Source organism: Schistocerca americana, chromosome X (assembly GCF_021461395.2).
Source record: "Schistocerca americana isolate TAMUIC-IGC-003095 chromosome X, iqSchAmer2.1, whole genome shotgun sequence".
Lineage (NCBI taxonomy): Eukaryota > Metazoa > Arthropoda > Insecta > Orthoptera > Acrididae > Schistocerca > Schistocerca americana.
In genome coordinates, this window is record NC_060130.1 from 992018737 (window position 1) to 992042739 (window position 24003).

General features: G+C 45.2%; 1 protein-coding gene across 1 annotated transcript in view; it reads left to right on the plus strand.

Moving 5' to 3' along the window:
* LOC124556429 overlaps positions 1-24003 on the plus strand; it is a 466451-nt gene that overhangs the window by 420101 nt on the left and 22347 nt on the right. The window contains exons 7-8 of the mRNA XM_047130385.1: positions 5814-6332; positions 12108-13732. Of these exons, the coding sequence (XP_046986341.1) occupies positions 5814-6332; positions 12108-13732 (2144 nt within the window). The remainder of the gene's footprint in view (positions 1-5813; positions 6333-12107; positions 13733-24003) is intronic.

The following is a 24003-nucleotide window of genomic DNA, read 5'->3' on the forward strand; positions in this document are numbered from 1 at the left end:
GGCAATTTTTAGTTTTTTCACCGAAAAATAAATGTGATGTGCGCCAACGTGGACGAAAAACGTCAAATCTCTATCTAGCAATTTGCCAACTATAGTACAATTCTGTCAGTTTTGTTGTCGGCTACTTCATGTTTCGCCCCGGTAAGAACATAGTCACTTCAACGTTCGTCCACTGCCTATCACCTGATGGATCGTGTTAATGCGTAGTCTTACTCAGACGCACGGATAACATCACAGCCCAGCATCCTGTGATCCACTTACTAGATAACTAACATGTTGACGGAGGTGACAGTAGAACTTTTGGTTTGGTCACCACGTTGGTGCGGGCGTGGAGGGGCCCCACCTCTATTAACGTTGCAACTCGCAGGTCTGCACGAGTCGTACAAACAGAGCGGCACATTCTGAGTTGTGAAACGTTTTATATATGTAGTAAGATGAATCTAATTTTTAATATAATTGATAATTACAATGTCTGTGCTTAAAACAGTATCCGTATCTTACATTACAATGTCCTTCAGACACGCATATACGTCTGACGGAACAGACACTGCTTTGACGATTACAGCTATCGTAAATATTACGAAATTTCGTGTGTTGCAGCGTACAAAGAAAAAAAAATGGAAATTTCTGTTATAAAGAAAGTTCATATTCAATCCCGTTTCTCCGCGAGAACTATTCATACATCATACAAGTCTATTTATGATTCTGTGTTTTCGTCAATTATGTTCCTTAAAATGTACCTAATTGATGTTCCTTTATAAACTGTATTAATTTTCATAAATTACAATTTTGCATTTTGTATTTTTGTAATACAACATTTTCAGCTTGCTTTTCGCTTTTTATTTTACTTAAGTGCTAATGTTGCCTGATGGAGGTTCGAATGTCGTATTATATTACAGTACATATATTATTTATGGTGTAAAAGTGAAAATTGTTACGTGAGGATTCATAGCAAAAAGAAAAATGTTTTTCGAAAATCAAGAAAAGTGACACAACTCAAAGAATTAATTAATAATTATCGGATAGCACCTCAGATTCGACGAATATAAAACTACATGCTGATAGTTATTACTGTTATATAGACTAGAATGGAATTTACTGGCAAAATTACTTACTTGAAATTTAAAGGAATCTTATATTACATCAGGATAAGTTTTACAGATTTCTTTAAGTCGATTTGTCCCAAGCACTGTATTTTTGAGTTGTGTCACTGATCTTGCCAGTGCGTGATATATTATGAACAGTAATGGGCCTGTAAAACTCCCTTGGGGTACTCCAGATTTTTTTACGTTAAAAATAACTTATTGAACCCGCCAGCATAGCCACGTGTGTTAGCACGCCGATTCCTGGATTCCGAAAGGCGCACCGCCACCGGATCGAATCCATCAGATGGATTAACGACGAGGGCCAGTTTTCCGGCCAGGCTGGGTGTGCATTTTAGGCAGTTCCCATATACGACTAGTTGAATGCCCGGCTAGTATCCACGTCCCTCCTCAGTTACACGATTTACAAACACTTAAAAAAACGTTATCAAACTTTGACATGAGGTAACACTAGACACAGCCAGATGGGGTACACACATTCCGTCCCGGGGGAAGGGAGGAGTGGGGGCTACAGGAAGGGCACCCAGTCACCGTCTACCACGAACACTGCCAAACCCACACTAACATTCCGACACGGGATAAAGTCCAGGAAAAATAAGAAGAATAACTTATTGAATTCTATCTCTAGTAAAGTTATGAATAGAGTCACAAATCTGGTCCGATTCTCAGAAGATCGTAATTTCTTCATTAAATGAACTGTATAGAATGCCTTCCGGAAATCAAAGAATGCGGTATCAATCAGGACGCCTTTGTCTACGGTGCTCTGGATGTCGTGGACAAACAGAACAAACTGTGTTTAGCAAGATCTCTGTTTACGGAAACCTAGTTGCTTTTTATAGAGGAGATTCTCGTTTTCAGGAAACATCACAATCCGTAAGCACAGAACATGTTTCACAGTTCCCCAACAGATTGATGTTAGCGACGTAGCTCTATAATTACGTGCATCAGCTTGATGACTCTTCTTGGAAACGGGAATGAACTGTGCTTTCTTTCATTCTCTTGGTTCCCTTCGTTGTTCCAGTGACGTTCGACAAGCTACTGCTTGAAGAGGAGCAAGATCTTCCTCATAATCGTTGTAGAATCCATGCCTTTCCACTATTTAGCAATATTTGTTGCTTTTCTATTCTGCTATCACTTATCTCAATATCTGTCATTTCGGCATTCGTGCGATGATTGAAAGGAGCGACTGTATTATGATCCTCCACGGTAAAAGAATTTCGGAATACTGAATTCAGTATTTCGGCCCTCTCTCCATCACCTTACGTTTCGGTCCCATTATGATCATTGAGTAACTGAATAGATGATTTCGATACTTCTTAGCGTTGTGAAAATTTGGCTTTCGAATTCGCTGAACGCTTCTCAAATTACTCTCCTTGCACTCGTTTGACTTCCATTAGCTTTTACTTGTCAACTAGACTTTGCTTTCGACGCAACTTTCTTACACGGCCATTGTACCACGTCCGACTTTTACCAGCACTCACAATATTGCTCGGTACATATTGGTATAAGGCATATTGCAGAATGCTTCCGAATTTATCCAGCTTTTGTCCACATCTTTGTCTTGGGAGCTGAAAGTTTGATGTTGCCTACTCCGATGCGTTACAATTGGTTTGCTATCACTCTTCCCAAGCAAGCATATTTTTATGAAAATGTCGAAGCGTCAACGCTTGGTCACCAAGAATGTTGAAATAAACATCTTCGTTCATGTTGATGGTGACCTTAATGAGAGGGTCTAAGTCATGTTACGCCCGCATCTCGTGGTCGTGCGGTAGCGTTCTCGCTTCCCACGCCCGGGTTCCCGGGTTCGATTCCCGGCGGGGTCAGGGATTTTCTCTGCCTCGTGATGGCTGGGTGTTGTGTGCTGTCCTTAGGTTAGTTAGGTTTAAGTAGTTCTAAGTTCTAGGGGACTTATGACCACAGCAGTTGAGTCCCATAGTGCTCAGAGCCATTTTAAGTCATGTTACGAAAACCTTTACCGAAGGTCTCTCCGACTTTAACTGCAGCAACCGTGCATTGCACGTTAAATGCCTCACTGGGTCGTCATAGTACTGGAAACCTCGTACCATTTGAAAAGCGGCCAGTTTGTGTGTTGTTTGGCCCTTCATGTGCCGCCCTCAGGAATGGCCCCCTGCAAGATACTCTACTCAAATGTCCCTCCGCAATTTTTTTCACGGAAACCCGTTGAAAAAGTGCTACATTGACTGTTGTTGTTGTTGTTTTGATCTTCAGTCCTGAGACTGGTTTGATGCAGCTCTCCATGCTACTTTATCCTGAGCAAGCTTCTTCATCTCCCAGTACCTATTGGAGCCTACATCCTTCTGAATCTGCTTAGTGTATTCATCTCTTGGTCTCCCTCTACGATTTTTACCCTCCACGCTACCCTCCAGTACTAAATTGGTGATCCCTTGATGCCTCAGAACATGTCCTACCAACCGATCCCTTCTTCTAGTGAAGTTGTGCCACAAACTCCTCTTCTCTCCAATTCTATTCATTACCTCCTCATTAGTTATGTGATCTACCCATCTAATCTTCAGCACTGTTCTGTAGCACCACATTTCGAAAGCTTCTATTCTCTTCTTGTCTAAACTATTTATCGTCGACGTTTCACTTCCATACATGGCTACACTCCATACAAATACTTTCAGAAACGACTTCCTGACACTTAAATCAATACTCGATGTTCACAAATTTCTCTTCTTCAGAAACGTTTTCCTTGCCATTGCCAGTCTACATTTTATATCCTCTCTACTTCGACCATCATCAGTTTGACAAACAGAAGCAATTCCTGCCGCGTTTGAAACCAATTTCCATTGATAAGACGTGGAACTCGCCTCCAGTCCATGTCGGTTACGATTTTTTTTAGGACCACTGTTTATCCATCGTGTTACACGGTTGCAAATGGTATACCATTCCTTTGTAGGCACTTCGGACTGTCCACACTGATACACCATCAAATCGGACAACTTCGTTAGCAGTGTAGTCACTGGCATGTAGCGGGTAGTTACAGTCCAGAATGGATAAGACGAACACTATACCGTGACATGGTTTGCGGAGTATACAGGGTGAAAAGTATTTAAACCGACAAACTCTGGGACGTTGTAGGAGACATCAAAACAAATATTTTCCCTAATGTCATTTTTTCCTATGAGGAGTATTTAAACCGGTAGAGGAAGATTTCTCTGGTCGCAAATTAATTAAACCAACAAACACTTTTCCATTTTTTATGACCAAGAGATAACACATTAACACAACCCAATTTCAATTACATTAGATTTTCAAAAATGCCTCCATTGACACGTAAACAAAGGTTACACCGTCGGACCATGTTCTGTCTGACACGGGCAAAACCCCAGGAGTATCCTGAATTGTTCCTGCTCCTGCTACTATCCGGGCAACCAGATCCCCTTCTGATGCAACAGGAGTTGCGTAAACAGGATTGCGCATCTAGCCCCGCACAAAAACGTCCAGAGGGGACATATCTGGGGATCGAGCAGGCCATGGTACAGGACCACCTCTGCCAATCCACCTTTCTGGGAACCGTCGGTCCAGGAATCGACGCACACGACGACCGAAATGTGCCGGCGCCCCGTCATGTTGGAACCACATTCGTTGTCTTGTAGGGAGCGGGACATCTTCTAGCAATTCTGGCAATGCTCTGGCGAGAAAATTGTAGTAGTGCCTGCCATTTAATGGCCTAGGTAGCAGGTGCGGCCCAATTAAACAGTCCCCAACAACACCGACCCACACATTAACGAAGAACTGCACTGATTGAAGGATCCCGCTCCACATGCATCCTCAAAAAAATGGCTCTGAGCACTATGGGACTCAACTGCTGAGGTCATAAGTCCCCTAGAACTTAAAACTACTTAAACCTAACTAACCTAAGGACAACACAGACATCCATGCCCGAGGCAGGATTCGAACCTGCGACCGTAGCGGTCGCGCGGCTCCAGACTGTAGCGCCAGAACCGCTCGGCCACCAGCGGCCGGCATCCTCAAATTGCAGCGTTCTTACCGTGCGACGGCGACCCTGTCCAGGTAATCTGCTAACTGACACGGTCTCACGCAGACGTTTGTAGACAGCAGCAAAGGTCGTATGATGCGGGATACGGCGATTAGGATATTGTTGTTGATAAACTCGCTGTGCAGCTCGTCCGCTGTGGTGCGCTACGTAGTACGCACCAACCATATCAGTGTACTCACTCCAGGTGTATCACTCAATTAGTAAACAGAGACAATGCATTACTACACTGGCGGCCAGCAGTTGCCCACAACTGAAGAGCGTAATACGCCCTCTAATAACCGAAGATCGTAATACGGCCTCTAACAACTGACGAGCGTAATGCGGCCTCCACCGGTTTAAATAATCCTCATATGAAAAAATGACATCAGGGAAAAATATTTGTTTTGATGTCCCCTACAACCTCCCAGAGTTTGTCGGTTTAAATACTTTTCACCCTGTATATGTAATAAGACAATGACTCATTTCTCAAGTTGTTTGTGAGTAACGTTTCAGACGAAACAACAGAACGTTAATGTTACAAGATAAGTCATTAATGACCAACTACAAGAAAAGGTAGTACACGTTGCAGAACGATGTGTGCACATTATTTAATTTCTTGCCAAGTTTCGTGGAATCAAAGAGTTTGGCTTTGGGGCTTAGGTATCGTTTAGGAGGAGGGAAGAACGTAAGCGGCCGTTCGGTTTCAGGGCGGAGGAAGCAGCGGCGTGCTGAACCCAGCGGACGCCTTCCAGTCGCTGAAGACGTCGGTGGAGCCGCAGCAGTTCGTGTTCTCGTCGACGACGGCCAAGTACTCGAGCCCGGCGAGCCTGTCGGTGTCGGTGCACACGACGAGCGCGCCGCCGGTGGGCGAGCCTCCGCAGCTGCACGTGGTGCACTACCAGCCCGCCCACCACATCTTCACCACGCCCTCCGTGGCCATCGTGTCCTCCACCAGGAGCGTGTCCAGCGTCAAGGGCGTCGTCGGCAAGCTGGCGCCCGCCCTCGTTGCCGAAGGTCACTCTCGGGTGCCTATCAATAATTTCGCCTTCGGGATCAACACGGGGCTAAACCCCCCGCAGTTCTCCGCAGACAACGCCACTGCCCCGGGCCGGCAGTTGCCGGAACTGGCGGCGCACGACCCGTACGGCGAGTACCACGAAGCGGACGACGAGGCCCTCGACTCGTTCTTCAGGGACGTTCCGCGCATCGCGAAGCAACCCAAACAGGTCAACTATTTCCCTTAAATGCAAAAAAAATTGAACTAGTCCTGTTTAATTTTACATTACATTGTGGATTTCAAATTAATTGCAGTATGGAACCATCTACTTTTTAATTCTTTCTTGCGTGAGTTAGTTAATTCTGACCACCGCAGTTCGATTCTACAAGACTGCCTTTACTGTGATACTGCCTATATGACCTACCTGCCTGATGTGGATAATTATAAAGTTCTATTTTACAAATACACACTCGTATTTCCGTTAAATGTACATTGAGGTAACGGATGTCCTAATGTGTCGTAATGCAATAACACGATGTGACATGGACTCAACAAGTCCCGTGCAGAAATACTGACAAGGGGAGCCCGCCAATTGCGAAATTCAGATTCGATTCATACTGTGCATAATGAAAGCTCATGGCCAGACATGTAATGTGGCAAAGCACTAAGATGCACTTCTCAGCCGTTGTCGAGAAAACCGACAGTTAAAAAGAAACCGTTGCGGTGAAATACTCACTACGATTTACAATTTTCTACAGCGTTGTGGCGCAGCGGTAAACGCTCGGGTTTGTAATCCGAAAGTCGCCGGATCGAATCTCGCGCCATGCAATTTTTTTTAGTATTTGTTTTTTATAATTCAAATGTTTATATAAATACACACACACATATATATAATTCCCGGCAATCAGTTGCAACAATTACGCGTATAACAAGTTGTTGAAAGTCGTTTGTCGTGGAAAAACTGGCGACTTCGAACATCATTATGTTTTCCGCAAACAAAGTTGTATTTCACAAATGTTATTAATTGTCTTCATAATGTTTACCACGTATAGTTAACGGAAGACGTAGAAACGATATTCCGAAACGAATACGTATAGCGTAAGTCAAACGTTCGAATTAGAATAGAGACCCCACGAACACAAATTTGCTGCGCCAGGTATGAAATATAAACTCCGTTACTCGCTCGTTACACTTGAAGGACAGATATTGAATGGGCCGAAACGAGCCGCCGCATAACAGCGTAGTTGCGTGCTAACTTCGAAAGAAGGTAGATGCGGTCCCTAGCGCAACTTATAACATCGTCGAAAATCAGTGCGGGCGTGAGAGCTTTGGTACACCCTGTTAAACAAACGGAAAAATGGAGGCGGTACAATTGGAGAGCGATCCGCCTTCACCAACATGCATAAGCAATTCATTAATTCGCGGCATGCAACTTTTTTTATTATTAGTTTTTTGTAATTCAAATAAATAATTCGAATATATATATATATATATATATATATATATATATATATATATATATATATATATATATATATAATTCAAATATATATTTGAATTACAAAAAACTTAATAATAAAAAAGTTGCATGCCGCGGGATTCGATCCGGCGACCTTCTGATCACGAACCCAAGCGCTTACCGCTGCGCCACGACGCTGTAGAACATTAATCACCGTAGAGAACATTTCACCACAACGGTTTCTTTTAACTGTCGGTTTTCTCGACAACGGCTGAGAAGTGCATCTTGGTGCTTTGCCACATTACACCTCTGGCCATGAGCTTTTATTATGCGCAGTATGAATCGAATCTGAATTTCACAATTGGCGGCCTCCCCTTGTGAGCCATGCTCCCTCCAGAGCAGCCCATAGTTGCGAAGATGTTGCCGGTGCTGGATGTTGTGCACGAACTGACCTATCGATTATGTCCTGAAAATGTTCGATGGGATTCATTTCGGACGATCTGGGTGGCCAACTGGCCAATCGTACTCTCGAATTGTCCAGAATGTTGTTCAAACCAACTGTGAACAATTGTGGCTCGATGACATGACATCGTTGTTTGGGAACATGAAGTCCGCGAATGGCTGCAAATGGTCTTCAAATAGCCGAGCATAACAACTTCCAGTTAATGATCGGTTCATATAGACCAGAGGATACAGTTCATCCCATGTAAACACAGCCCACATCATTATGGAGCTACCAGCTTGCACAGTACCTCGTTGACAACTTGGATCCGTCGCTTCGTGCCGGCTGTGCCCCACTCGACCCCTACCGTCAGCTCTTATCAACTGAAATAAGGTCTCATCTACCCAGGCCACGGTTTTCCAGTCGTCTAGGGTCCAACCGATATGGCCACGAGCCAGGAGAGGCGCTGCAGGCGATTTCGTACTGTTAGCAAAGGCACTCGCGTCGGTCGTCTGCTGCTGTAGCCATTAACACCAAATTTCGCCGCACTGTCCTAACGGACACGTTCTTCGTACGTCTCACATTGATTTATACGACGTCATTTCACGCAGTGTTGCTCGTCTGTTTGCTTTGACAACCCTACGCAAACTCCGTAGCTCTCGGTTGTTAAGTGAAGGCCGTCGGCAACTACTTTGTCCGTGGTGAAACCTAATGCCTGTTCCCGGCCCACTCTTGACATTGCCTAACGATTGCCGAAATGGAAAGTCCCATGCGTCTAGCTGCTCAAATGGTTCAAATGACTCTGAGCACTATGGGACTTAACTTCTGAGGTCATCAGTCGCCTAGAACTTAGAACTACTTAAACCTAACTAACCTAAGGACATCACACACGTCCATGCCCGAGGCAGGATTCGAACCTGCGACCGTAGTGGTCGCGCAGTTCCAGACCGTAGCGCCTAGAACCGCGCGGTCACTTCGGCCGGCCGTCCAGCTGCAATTACCATTCCGCGTTCGAAGTCGCGTCATAACCACATCGGAAACCTTTTCACGCGGATCACAGCTCCGCCAACGCACTACCCTTTATACCTTGTGTACGAGATATTTGCATATGTGCATATCGCTATCCCACGAATTTTGTCTCCTTAGTGTATAACGGACAATGTTGCCAAATGACGTAGGTTCGACTTTAATAATAAAATGATTAACAATAGAACGGCTCGGGATCGATCGTTTCGTCATCTGATAAACCACTCAGCAATTCGTCAATTGTGGGTTGTAGAACTTAAGTTCTTTTGAAATACTACTGATGACAAAGGAAACAAACTATTACGAATAATAAATGCGAGAGTGGTTGGCAATGGGCGACAGTGGAGTACAGCTCCCTGGAATTTATTCATCCAGACCTTGAGAATGAGAACACTTACTGCCGCCCGCGGTGGCCGTGCGGTTCTAGGCGCTCCAGTCCGGAGCCGCGCTGCTGCTACGGTCGCAGATTCGAATCCTGCCTCGGGCATGGGTGTGTGTGATGTCCTTAGGTTAGATAGGTTTAAGTAGTTCTAAGTTCTAGGGGACTGATGACCACAGCAGTTGAGTCCCATAGTGCTCAGAGCCATTTTAGAACACTTACTGACTTTCAACAAATTTCATACATAATTTCAGACCTTTAGGAAAGTTTTTCTAGCTCAAAACTCCCACAAAATGACGAGAGGAAAAAACTATGATGGTTACTACATTTTCGCTGTTCATGCAGTAAAACTGCCGCGTCAGGCATCCCATTTTAATTTAATGTTTCTTTATCACTATCTCTATTCACAACACAGTTTTCATACAGCATTCACGTTTACCACTGAACGTACCTGCAAATTTGTATCATTGTACGATACATAGTGCAGGAGATGTGACGTCATAAACACTGAGATACGTGAAAACGAAACTGCAGGGCGAAATTCGCCAATGATACAGGTGAAATATGTCTACAAATACGTATGAAATCTGTTAAATATATGTGAAATACACACTCAGGAACACTGAAAATAGTGCACGAAAAGGGAAGCATCGGATCAAAATGAACTTTTTAAACATAATGATACGTATGAGAGATTCACTTGAACTCATAATCGTGACAAGTAAACAAATACAGTGAGTACATGTACACAAATTCAGTGCAACATCAACAATGCATTGGGCCACACTTTGCTGCAATACGTGCCGCTGCATGGTCCGGCATCGAGCTGATTAGATGTCTGATGTCGCCCTCAGGCAGATCGGTCCTCAAATCTTGAACAGCTACTTCGGAATCGTATAAAGAGTGACACGGTATCATCTGGTTTTCCAGCTGGTCTCACACATGCTCTACAGGGCACAATTCATGGGAGCGGGCCGGCCGTGGAAGAAGTTTCGAGCAACTCGAGCTGTCGGAGAAATGTCCCTGGTAGACCATGTAGAAAAGGTCTCACACGAGGTTGAAGAATGTAATCAACACTGGCCCTTTAACGTTCTACGTACCACAATTAGAGGGGACCGGCTACAGTAGGCTGCGGCCCACCAGACCATTACGTCGACTGTGTGGGCGATATGGCTTGCGACAGCGTGGGCAGAACTGTACTGTTCACCAGGCTGCCTCCACACTCATATGCGTTATCATCGTCCCCAAAACGAATCGGGATTCATCACAAAACACAGCGTTTTGCCAATCTGCGGCAGTCCGCGTCGTTCTAGCTTGGCACCAATGTAGATGGAGTCGCCGCTTTTTCGGAGTTAACGGTAGAACACAACAAGAGCGCCTAGATTGAAAATTCGCACCCGCAAGCGTCTAGGAATGGTACCCGCACATCGGCTCGCACAGCGAGTCACTGTAGGATAGCTGATCGCTTACTGCACGATCCTTCGATCGTCTTGCCTCGTCGTTTCCCTAGTCGCTCGGAACCCAGGCGTCACATGTGGGTGCCATCTCGTGTCCACTGCTCCTTACATCATCTGATGAAACACTCCAAACGATCGACCTGGTGAGCCACACAGCATGCCGACCAGCCTGTGATTTTCATGTCGATGACTAGACCCCTGCCAATTTGGATTAACTGTGAGAAACGCCGTCTAATAGGTGTACCTGGCATTCTGCACCTGCTAACGCCCTCCTCAAGTCAGAGTGTGATCGTCACGTGTACGACTCGTCCACTACGCGCCGTTCAAATAGGGCCCCCTGCGCTATTGTAGCACCACTGCAGGGTCTGTGGGCTTATGCACTGGCACAAACTTGGATCATGTGCGTATTGGATCTCACTGCACTTATTGGCAAAGTTTCACGTTTGTATCTTTCGCCCCTCTGGGTGTACTATTTTCATTGCTACTGCGTGATTTTTGAATGTGCATACTCTGGCAAAACTCCAGGTTAAAAGATCATTCTAAACTAAATCCCTAAATCGATTTCGACCAAACATAGTACTCATATCACTTTCTGTCTCGAAATAATTACTCCAGGGGTAAGAAACACCAGTCTGCTACTGGTGTCAGGGCGATAACGTGATGATGGTGAGAGAAAGTGGGGAGGAGGAGATGGACAGAAAGGGGGAAGGGGGAGATGGACACAGGCAGAGGGAGGGGAAGGTGAATGGAGAGAGGGGGGGAGGAAATGGATAGGAAAGGGAAGAGGATTGGATGCAAAAAGAGAGGGGTGAGGAGGAGATGGACAAAGAGTGGGTGAGGAGGCGATGGACACAAATAGGGGAGAAGAGGAGGTGGACAGAGACACGGTAAGGAGAATTTAGGCACAGAGAAGGGAAGGGGAAACGGATAGAGAAAGGAAAGATGATGAGATGGATGGAACTGAGGGGGAGAAGGAGAGGACAGAGAGTGAGGCGAGGAGGAGATGGACAGAGATGGAAGGGGAGATGGACTAATAGAAGATTGGAATAAATGCGTAACTGGGCAACGCTGGGTACTCAGCTAAGTACAGGATAATTTCACTAAAGTTACGTATATTCTCTTGTGACTATTTTTATGTCTCCGGAATAGTGGCGAAGTCTCTTCTTTTTTCAATTGATGCGAGGCATTCACTTTCTATATATGTCGACAAAAGCATTTATATACGAACGGATATTACGCAGGTGCAGAGGCAGAAACGCGCCACCGGCAGAGGGGGCAGAGGTCGCTTCAGGCCGTCGCTGGACGCTCTGAAGGAAGAATCCGGAGAGGAGGGACCCAGCCCCGAGGGTTCGGAAGTGTTCCCGCAGGAGGCGGCTGCTCCCCGAGCGGACGTCTACTTCCAGAAGAGGCCCAAAGCGCGCGGCCGACCCGACGAACGCCGCAGGAGGCCCCAGGAAGACGCACTGCCCACCGCGGAGGCCTTCTTCAGGAGCACCAGGATCGGCCAGCTGCAACAGGCGGCGACGCTGGCGCCGACGCCGCGAACTTACACCGGGCCTCTCGTTACGGAACAGCCGAACGAAGTTCAGACGACTACACTAGCGACAGAGACGACGATCAAACCCCGCGCGGCCACGCAGCAGCTACCTTACGGCCGGGCGAACGAAGTAGACGGGGGTTTCAGTGGACGGCGGACTGCGGCGGGCAGCCGGGGCTACCCCGCCAGCCGCAGGGTGAGCCCCAGCGCCAGCCCCAGCCCCAGTCCCTCCCCCAGGGCGCCGGCGTGCAGGCGCGGGGCCGCGTGCGCCGAGCAGCGCTCACCCTACCAGGCGGTGCTCGCCGAGGTCTCCCGCAGGCGGCCGGCCGCGGCCAGACAGCCGGAAGCGCTCGCGCCACAGACGTCGCCCGCTCCCGAGCCGGCGGCGGCGGCGGCGGCGGCGGCGGCGGCGGCGACAGCCACGGCGAGGAGCGAGCTCCAGACGACGGTGGACGCGGACGTGAGCACGGCGCCGCCAGAGACCTACGACTCTGCCAGTCCGTACAGTGCGGACTCTCGCAGGCCGTCAGGCAGAGGAGGCCAAGCTCCGCCGGAGACCTACGACTCGGCCGGCCTGTACAGTGCGGACTCTCGCAGGCCGTCGGGCAGAGGCCAAGCGCAGCCAGAGAGCTACGACTCAGCCAGCTCGTACAGTGCGGACTCTCGCAGGCCGTCGGGCAGAGGCCAAGCGCAGCCAGAGAGCTACGACTCAGCCAGCTCGTACAGTGCGGACTCTCGCAGGCCGTCGGGCAGAGGCCAAGCGCAGCCAGAGAGCTACGACTCGGCCGGCCCGTACAGTGCGGACTCTCGCAGGCCGTCGGGCAGAGGCCAAGCGCAGCCAGAGAGCTACGACTCAGCCAGGTCGTACAGTGCGGACTCTCGCAGGCCGTCGGGCAGAGGCCAAGCTAAGCCAGACAGCTACGACTCGGCCGGCCCTTACAGTGCGGACGCTCGCAGGCAGTCGGGCAGAGGTCAGTCGCAGCCAGAGAGCTACGACTCGGCCAGCCCATACAGCGGAGACTCTCGCAGACCTGCCGGCAGAGTCCAGCAGCCGACGCCCGCCAGCAGGCAGAGGTCGAGGAGCCGGTCGCAGCAGGTCGAGCCGGCACAGAGGCGCGCTTCTTCGCGTCCTCCGTCATACGACTCGAGGACATCTTACGAGTCGGAGACGTCTTACGAGCAGGCGACTACCGTGCAGCAGCCGCAGCCGCCGACAGCACTGCCCGAGACGAGCTTCAGCTGCGCAGACAAGGTTCCCGGAGGCTACTACGCGGACATCGAGGCCGACTGTCAGCTGTTCCACATCTGCTCACAGGGCAGGCACGGCAAGTACGTATCGGACTTGTCATTTTATGTTTATCGATACAAATAAACCCATCTCTGTAATCTGACATAGACCATAAAAGTCACTAACCGATAGCTAGGGAAGACCAAGATACACTGGCGATGTTGACACACAGTTGGGAACACTGTGGGCAGATAAATCAGATTAAGGATACACAAATCCATTAAATGAAAAAATCTTATTAAGGGCTGTGAAATGAAACCGAACACCCGCTACTAAACGACCACGGAATGGCTCCATTCACAAGTAAGCAACACACGTTTAAGAAGTTTATCCCACTGGGAGACGAGACAGTTAGTAGAATGCGGTCGGCCACACAGATCCACAGGCCCAGCCACTCTTGCACTTCCTTGTCCGACTGAAACCGACCTCCACACATCTTTCTTCACGTCACCAAAGATGTGAAAATCACATAGTACAAGAGCCGAACTGTATGGAGGATGTTGTAGAGTTTCCTAACCGTATGGCTGAAGTGTAGCCTTCCTCTGATTGGCAGTGAGGGGGTAGACATTATTGTGCAACAGTCTGATTCCTTCTGAGAGCATTCCTGAGCGTTTGGACTTCGTGGCACGTCGCTTCTATGCGAAGTGTCTTCATGACACTGTGCATCGATTGTGGTTCCACCCTGGAGGAACTCGACGAGCAGATGGCCCCTGTAGTCAAAGAAGAAGGTCACCGTGACATTATATGGTGTCACTATTTCGAAAGCAATGGCAAACAGCAGAGCCAATAGTGGAAACATCCCACATCTCCCACGACAAATAAATTCAAGAGTATTCACACAAGTTAGGTAAGGTCGTGATGACCTTCTTCCACTGCAGGGGCCCTCTGCTCATCGTGCTCCTCGACCGTAGAAACACAATCAGTCCACAGTGCTACGAAGACAGTTTGAAGAAACTGCAACGTGTGATGAAGTCAAAACACCCAAGAATGCTGTCGGATGGAATCGTCTTGTTGCACGATAATGCCTGCCACCACACTGCCTGTCGCACGGAGGCTACACTTCAGTGTAGTACAACGTAATTTGTAACATAACAAACTGGGAAACATTGCAACATCGTCTGTACATCCCAGATCTGTCAACAACCGATTTTTACATATTTGGTAACCTGAAGAAAGACGTGTGTGGACATTTTTCAGTCATACGAGGAAGTGCAAGAGTGGATTCAGTTGTGGATCCTTCAGTAGCCAACCGCGTTCAGTGAAATAAGAGTTGATTGTCTCGTCTCCCAGTGTAGTGCTATTTTTGAATGGAACCATTCCATGGTCCTATGGTAGCGGGTGTTTGGTTTTCATTTGACTGCCCCGTATACTATTAGATGCCAAAGTCCACCAAATGTGCCAGTTATGCAAATCATAAACATCATAAGAAGAAACATATTAAAATTAGGTGAGATCAGTTGGCCAGATTTATATGAACTGATCAGTCTCCTAGAAACAGTACCAAACAATTACTTAACTTTCCAAGGAGAGATACAACAGCAGAATGATGGGCTAACTATGAGAAGCTGCCTAGCAGTAACCCTACCAAATATTTTCTTAGATCTCCTAGGTTTTTTTTTTCAGAGAACAGGCCCAATGGGCAGTTACTACCAACGCTATGTGGATATTATGCTCATTAATTTTAATAGAAATAAGAGAATTCCACCAAAAAATCATAAAATGCGCAAGATGATCAAATTTGCCGTCCAGTATGAAATAAACAAGCTTATAAACTTCCTAGACACGAAACTAACTAATGATAGTGGTATCCATAAACAGGGTATGTCTCATAAACCAGCCTCAACTGATTGTATAGTGTCGTCTCACCCATCATTACACAAAGCTGCATATTTTCATGCCATGCTATAGTGTATCATTAGAGCCCCTTCCACAAAAAAAAGCATGGGGACGGAATTGGAATTATTAAGACTGTAGCATTCAATCATGTCTATAATCCTAATACAGTCGATAAAATATACAGAAAGAGAATTAAGGCCAAGTATGCAAATGAAAATAAAAAAAAATTAGCAAAAGTACAAAGGAAGCAGAATCAAAAAATAATTAAGTTTGAATACTTGGGGAATATTTTACAAAAAAAAGTTACACATTTCGTAACAGTAATCTCAAAATTAGCTCTCACACAGAATATAAACTACAAATGAGCGTAATGCAGACAAAACTCAAAACTACAACCAGTCAGGGATATACAGTGTGTTACAAAAAGGTACGGCCAAACTTTCAGGAAACATTCCTCACACACAAAGAAAGAAAATATGTTATGTGGACATGTGTCCGGAAACGCTTACTTTCCATGTTAGAGCTCATTTTATTACTTCTCTTCAAATCACATTAATCATGGAATGGAAACACACAGCAACAGAACGTACCAGCGTGACTTCAACCACTTTGTTACAGGAAATGTTCAAAATGTCCTCCGTTAGCGAGGATACATGCATCCACCCTCCGTCGCATCGAATCCCTGATGCGCTAATGCAGCCCTGGAAAATGGTGTATTGTATCACAGCCGTCCATAATACGAGCACGAAGAGTCTCTACATTTGGTACCGGGGTTGCGTAGACAAGAGCTTTCAAATGCCCCCATAAATGAAAGTCAAGAGGGTTGTGGTCAGGAGAGCGTGGAGGCCATGGAATTGGTCCGCCTCTACCAATCCATCGGTCACCGAATCTGTTGTTGAGAAGCGTACGAACACTTCGACTGAAATGTGCAGGAGCTCCATCGTGCATGAACCACATGTTGTGTCGTACTTGTAAAGGCACAAGTTCTAGCAGCACAGGTAGAGTATACCGTATGAAATCATGATAACGTGCTCCATTGAGCGTAGGTGGAAGAACATGGGGCCCAATCGAGACATCACCAACAATGCCTGCCCAAACGTTCACAGAAAATCTGTGTTGATGACGTGATCGCACAATTGCGTGCAGATTCTCGTCAGCCCACACATGTTGATTGTGAAAATTTACAATTTGATCACGTTGGAATGAAGCCTCATCCGTAAAGAGAACATTTGCGCTGAAATGAGGATTGACACATTGTCGGATGAACCATTCGCAGAAGTGTACCCGTGGAGGCCAATCAGCTGCTGATAGTGCCTGCACACGCTGTACATGGTACGAAAACAACTGGTTCTCCCGTAGCACTCTCCATACAGTGACGTGGTCAACGTTACCTTGTACAGCAGCAACTTCTCTGACGCTGACATTGGAGTTATCGTCAACTGCACGAAGAATTGCCTCGTCTATTGCAGGTGTCCTCGTCGTTCTAGGTCTTCCCCAGTCGCGAGTCATAGGCTGGAATGTTCCGTGCTCCCTAAGACGTCGATCAATTGCTTCGAACGTCTTCCTGTCGGGACACCTTCGTTCTGGAAATCTGTCTCGATAGAAGCGTACCGCGCCACGGCTGTTGCCCCGTGCTAATCCATACATCAAATGGGCATCTGCCAACTCCGCATTTGTAAACATTGCACTGACTGCAAAACCACGTTCTTGATGAACACTAACCTGTCGATGCTACGTACTGATGTGCTTGATGCTAGTACTGTAGAGCAATCAGTCGCATGTCAACACAAGCACCGAAGTCAACATTACCTTCCTTCAATTGGGCCAACTGGCGGTGAATCGAGGAAGTACAGTACATACTGACGAAACTAAAATGAGCTCTAACATGGAAATTAAGCGTTTCCGGACACATGTCCACATAACATCTTTTCTTTATTTGTGTGTGAGGAATGTTTCCTGAAAGTTTGGCCGTACCTTTTTGTAACACCCTGTATAAACTTAAATGCGGTAGCGAGGGGGGGGGGGGGGGGGGGAGGGGACGGGAGGCAGGACAAAAGACTCTAAAATGGTTATTTTTTTTTTAGATAAATGTGTTGCTCAATTTCGAAACATGTCATGTTACAAATTACGTTGTACTACAAATGGATAAACGAGAGGTTCAGGGGAAATCACTCCTAGAAGTGTATGAGAATGCTGTAGCGAAAAAAAAAAATCTGCACTCCAGATTCAGCAGGGCGGGGAACAAGTGGCCCCTCTGTCCTTCCCCTCCCCACCCCGCTCCCCCTTTCCCACTTGTGAAGTGCGAACGCCTAGCCTATGTGTCGGTTTATCAGGACCAAAATTTAGTAAAAATGCAAAGAACATATAAACAAAATCGTGAACAACCTTTCCACACGTAGCCCGCCTCTTAGAGCAAAACGACACTCTACGGTACACATAAGCACTAACCTTTGAATTCTAGACAGAGCGGAATAGGGAAAGTGTATGAACATTCTAGAGGAGACGGATATCAACAGTCATTTGACAAAATCCACGTAACATTTTAAATGAACAAAACTAACTTATAAATCAAAAATACATTGAGAACTTTGTCAAAATTCTTCTCAGTACACAGAAAATTCATGACAAAAGTCAGCCCTCGATTTCGCGTTCAATAGAAATGGACTTTCATCAAAGTTAAGAAAATTTAACCACAGAATATATCTCTGGAATAAAAATAGATCGATAATATGTCAGATGTGCAGATGCATTATAAATATGGCAAAGCAAAATAATGTCATAGTTCATACATAATATTAATGAAACCATAAATGTAAGTAAATGATGTCCATAGAAGTAGCAAACGTATATTTGTATAGGGACATATTTATAATGGCTTCCTTCAACAAAGGCATCGCTTGAAAATGAGCCATGCTCAGAATTAGTAGCGGGAAAAATAAAATAACAAGAAAGAATAAATTGCAGCTCCGGTGGAACAGAGATACAAAAGGTGTATTTCACACAATTTATTTAAATTGTGTAACAACATACTAAAAATATTTAACATTTTCACTTTTGAACACAGTTTTATTTATTTACATGCATTAATGTAATTGCCATGTATTTTAGTGTGCCTGATTATATACATTTTTTAATATAATCGCAACTATTTTGTAAATTTTAATAACTAATACAAATGCATCTTGCTGTAGTACTAGCGCAAAATAACTTTGACCACGAGATGACATGGTGATAAAAATTAACTATTTTTTTCTTCGATAGTATAAGCATTAGGTCTACATTAATTAATGAAACGTTTATATGTATCTCTTAGTGAATGATATATTTGTCCCAGAGCATCCCCAAACCACACAAACTACAAAGGCCCCCGTAAACGATCAAACCTGTTTGTCAAACGAGCCCTTGACCAGCTGCGGATTTGTCAAACAAGCCCGTACACGTACAAACGAAGTTTGCCAGTTTAACCTCACTTTCAATCAGACGCTATTCGTGTACGTGGGTATTTTGACAGCAGTGAGAATGGCCTCAAAAGCAGACAAAGCTGGCATTGTGTGGCTGTGTGTAAAGAAGAAGAAGAAGAAGAAAACAATGAGAGAGAAATTTACCCATGAAAATCTCCTAAAGGAAATATTACTGTCAGAACTCGATGATTACATCACCTTCCGTCGAGTGGACGATGAAACTTTTACAAATCTGTTAAGGCCGTCATAAAAGAGGAAACTTATTAGTCAAATTCGCTTTTTATGTAGCGATGGATGTGTCAAACAAGCTCGTACTCGTGCCAAGCAAGTTTCTCTATATAACCTTACTTTTGATGTAGACGCTCTTCGTGTAAGATATATTTTGTCACTAGTGTGAATGGCCATAAATGCAGGTAAAATATTTCTAACATTTACTCTGGCACTGTGTTTAAACAAAACGAAAACGAGACGCTGTTCCAGGAAATGGTTTAAAATGAGAGAGAAATATACACATGAAAACCTTTAACGGAACTGTTACATTTAGGATCTCATGATTACATCAGCTTTCTGCGGGTGGACAGTGAAACGTTTAATGGGTAACCTGTTTAGAGTTACTTCGCCCTCACATTGAAAAATAAGACACATGTGTGCGAAAATTAAATTTTATTCCCTTCTGCCGGCTGCGGTGGCCGAGCGGTTCTAGGCGCTACAGTCTGGAGCCGCACGACCGCTACGGTTGCAGGTTCGAATCCTGCCTCGGGCATGGGTGTGTGCGATGTCCTTAGGTTAGTTAGGTTTAAGTAGTTCTAAGTTCTAGGGGACTGATGACCACAGAAGTTAAGTCCCATACTGCTCAGAACCATTTGAACCATATTCCCTTCTGCTTGCTCCTCTAATAACAATTCATTAAAATGTCACAATGTAGCGACAAATGGACCACATCGTCTGTGAAAGAAACGGAGAATTTCGATTTCAGTTGTTCCATTGCACGCCTGCTTGTATCTTATGAGTGAAATAGTGGTATTTGTTCATAACCTCTTCCAGCGTAATACGTGGCTGGGAAAAATGTGATACGTCTACCATCTTGGTAATAGTGAGTGCTGTTTTGTTTTTGACCTTGATCGTAGTTTCAATAGTTGTGGGAAATCACGATACAATGAGATAAATAGTATTACAACAATTTCTCATTAAACATATGCTACGAATCATCGACACAGCGTCCGTCATCTTGTCAAACTTTCCTTCAATCAAAATTTCTCTCAAACACGTCAAACACGCGCTTTGGTTGATAACCACGTCAAACAGTACCGTACACAGTCAAATATTTGGCAAGCATAATTAAGTTTGGCAAGCATAATTAAGTTTGACAAAATGTTTGATCGTTTATGGGGGCGTTAACACACACACACCTACATAACAAAAAAACGAATATCAAAATGCATACAGACACCACCATGCAAACAAAACACGACCAAACAACAGACAGCGACAGCTGTTGACACTGTGAACAGTAAACTCACATATCCAATAAACCAATACATTGAGAAAGTGAAGTATTTAAGTGAAATATATCTGCAAACGTTGAAAAACCGACATTCTGGTGTATGCAGGACAACAAGGTATAAAAAATTGTTCTAATGGCTCTGAGCACTATGGGACTTAACATCTGAGGTCATCAGTCCCCTAGAACTTAGAACTACTTAAACCTAACTAACCTAAGGACATCACGCACATCCATGCCCGAGGCAGGATTCGAACCTGCGACCGCAGCAGCCGCGCGGTTCCGGACTGTAGCGCCTAGACCACCGCGGCCGGCAACAAGGTATAATTCCAACGCGACTCATACAGGATGTTAACAGAAGGAACGGTCAGTATTCATGAATATGCCAGGAAAGATCGTTCTAAGCAAAAAAAGTCTACTTCTCCATCTTTGAGATTGTGATACAAATCTCGTCTAGTGCAAGCTCTTTGCATTCCATATATTGAAAGGTGGTTGCACGGTCCAAACAAAGAAAAATATGTCCGGCACACTTGGGCTACGAAGTACGTACCTTACGAGCATGAGCACTTGTTCATCTTCGCTAATGTGAAACATCTTTACTACACAACATATGCTAATAGCTCTTAAGACAAGCATTTTAGAGTCCATATTTACTAGACTTTTATGCTTCGAATGATCGTTCCCGTCAAATCCCTAAATACTGGCTATTTCTCCTGGGACACCCTGTATATACTGGAAAGCTGCAGTGCATATTATCTCATGACTAAACATTGAGCTCTGACTGGGAGAGCTAAAGGCTGGTTGGTTGATTCGGAGGAGGGGACCAAACAGCGAGGTCATCGGTCCCATCGGATTACGGAAGGATGGGGAAGGAAGTCGACTGTGCCCTTCCAACAGAGGAACTACCCCGGCATTTGCTGAAGCGATTTAGGGAAATCGTGGAAAACATAAACCAAGATGGCCGGACGCGGGTTCGAACCGTCGTCCTCCCGAACGCGAGTGCAGTGGGAAAGCTAAACATGAGTTTGTTGTAACACAGTTGGTTTATAAGCTCTCTGGTTTGCTTACTTCCAAGGAATTCAGTACAAAAAGGGGGAGTAGGAGGGGAAGGAGGGTGGTTTACTAGGGAAACTTCCCATCGCACCCCCCTCAGATTTTGTAGTAAGGTTGCCCAGTGCATAGCCCGTCAAAAACTGTACACAAATCGAGCATGAAAACGGAAGGAAGGTCTGCTGAACTGTGAAAAAAGAAGCAAAATAGAAACAGTGAACTGTTCAAGCTCAAGATGCACAATGTCGAGATTATGTGGACACGATGTTGGACTGCCAAGTGGAAGATCCGTGTCCGGATCTCCCTCGTGCCCCACCTTTTTTTTCACTAAATTATTAACCGTCCGTCCCGTCACTGACGTGGCTGTTCTTTTCCTGTAGTCCTGTCAATTGTCATACTGTACACTGGTTATAGAATATGAGTCACGTGGTAAGAGTATATTGCCGTCGCAAGTAAATGGAATGAATAGTGAGAGCAGGTGAGATACCGCTTAGACCTGTCTCAGAAATGAAAACAACTAGTAAACGGGTGTGAACTATGTTACAGCAAAGGAATTCAAGAGTTAAAACTTCACAACGGAACGCAAAGTCAAAGACCTTAAAAACATATGTTTTGGTAGAACACAGGGAAACGTGTGTGACCGTGAAACTGTTGTGTTCGTATGTTGCAGCTTCTGTGACAAACTACTATGTTTATATCATTTCTTCGGGAGTGATCACATTCATATTCATACGAACACCTAAATCGGGCAAGAAGGCGTATCTCACTCAATCACCAGACGTATAAGTCAAGAAATTCCAATCATATGACACACATACTGTCACCAATGTCGCATATGGCACCCAGACGTGTTTCCCGGTGGAGGATTTGTCTGACTTGTCGCTTCGTCATCAAACGTTTGCGATTCCCATTCGAGAGCCACTTCCTTTCGGCTATTAATAAAAGTAGTTGTGCAGAATCAACTTCATTATAAGACCCATTCTTACATCTCGCTGTTGCAAACGGACGTTAAACCACGACACATAAACCACGAATAAATCGAACCGACACGTCAACGACCGGTAGGACAGTTCATAATTTTGCGAAAAAAATAATGGGACACGAGGGAGATTTGGACACGGACGTGTCGCATTACCGTGACCACATAACCACGACGCCGTAGCTCTTCTACTCCGCTCGTGTTGCACGTCTTCAGCTTTGACCGTTCGCTGTTTATATCTTGTTTCATTTTTTCACAGTTCCGTACACCTTCTTCCTGTTTTCATGCTCGATCTGTGTTCAGTTTTTGGCATCTTACCACTAAATCTGAGAAAGGTACGATGGGGAGTGTCCCTTGTTTGGAATGGGCCGTGGCATAGTGGCATAGGGGAGCGGCATGTAGACGCCATGCGTTTGCCGTGCCCCTTCATAGAGGCAACCCGATGGGCAAAGGACACATCTCATCCCAAGAGCACACCACCCTCGTACTCGAGGGCGGGTCGTCATATCATTTCATATAGATCGCATTTCTCAGTTCATTAGATGAAATATCGCTAGTTATGTAGAAAGCTGAACTCACTTGCTGAGGCAACACATAGGTCATAATAATAATAATTTTTCAACGGTTTTGCCCTCATAGCGATTAATTACTGTATACAACAATAAAGATGTTTTTATAATCAAATATGTGCAGCTTAAACATCTTAGTTGAAGAACTATGTGGTAAACTTCATTCATACATCACATACTGGATGTTGTCCAGTTTCTTACGACATACGGTGCTTTTGTAAAACAATAAAAAGAAAATTCAATGATAGGGCTTAGATTAGATTATAAGTATGTAAGTATAGATTAAATTATAAGTCCAAACCTAAGAAATTCCGAAGTTAAGAGCCAAACTCTCACATACGAATAAATGTGTATATCTAGAAGAAACCTACACTGTCTTCAGCTCACGCCATTTGTCCAGATTTGAAAATTGGACCTTCCATTCATATCTGTTCCTATTCACTGATGAAAATTCCACTAGGCAACGTAACTGTTGGGTAAAGAACGTATCCCGACATATTTTCCCAGTTTTCCTCAAATAATAGTCCACAAAATGTTTGTGTGTAATGACTATAGTTTCAGTCATGTAGATTTGTTGGCCCAACATCAATTCGATCTTGCAACTTTGCGTTTTATCCGACCATACCTCTAGGCACACCCAAACTTCGTGCTTCGATGCATTGTTTGAGCGTTCTGCTTGCTGTAATAACTTCAGTGTTAATTCGACACTAAGTTCTTCCTCTACAGTACTCGACGTTATTAAGGGCATTGCGCGTTTTATACTACTTCAATTTCATTTTAGAGCAATCTTAGAAGTACTATAACACTACTACAGCGTTTGTTATATCATTATGCAGTTTACCTAGTGACGCTAAGATTTTAGCCCTGTCACAAGGAAGCCAAATATAACACTATACTGCGCCGTTTGTTATGCTAG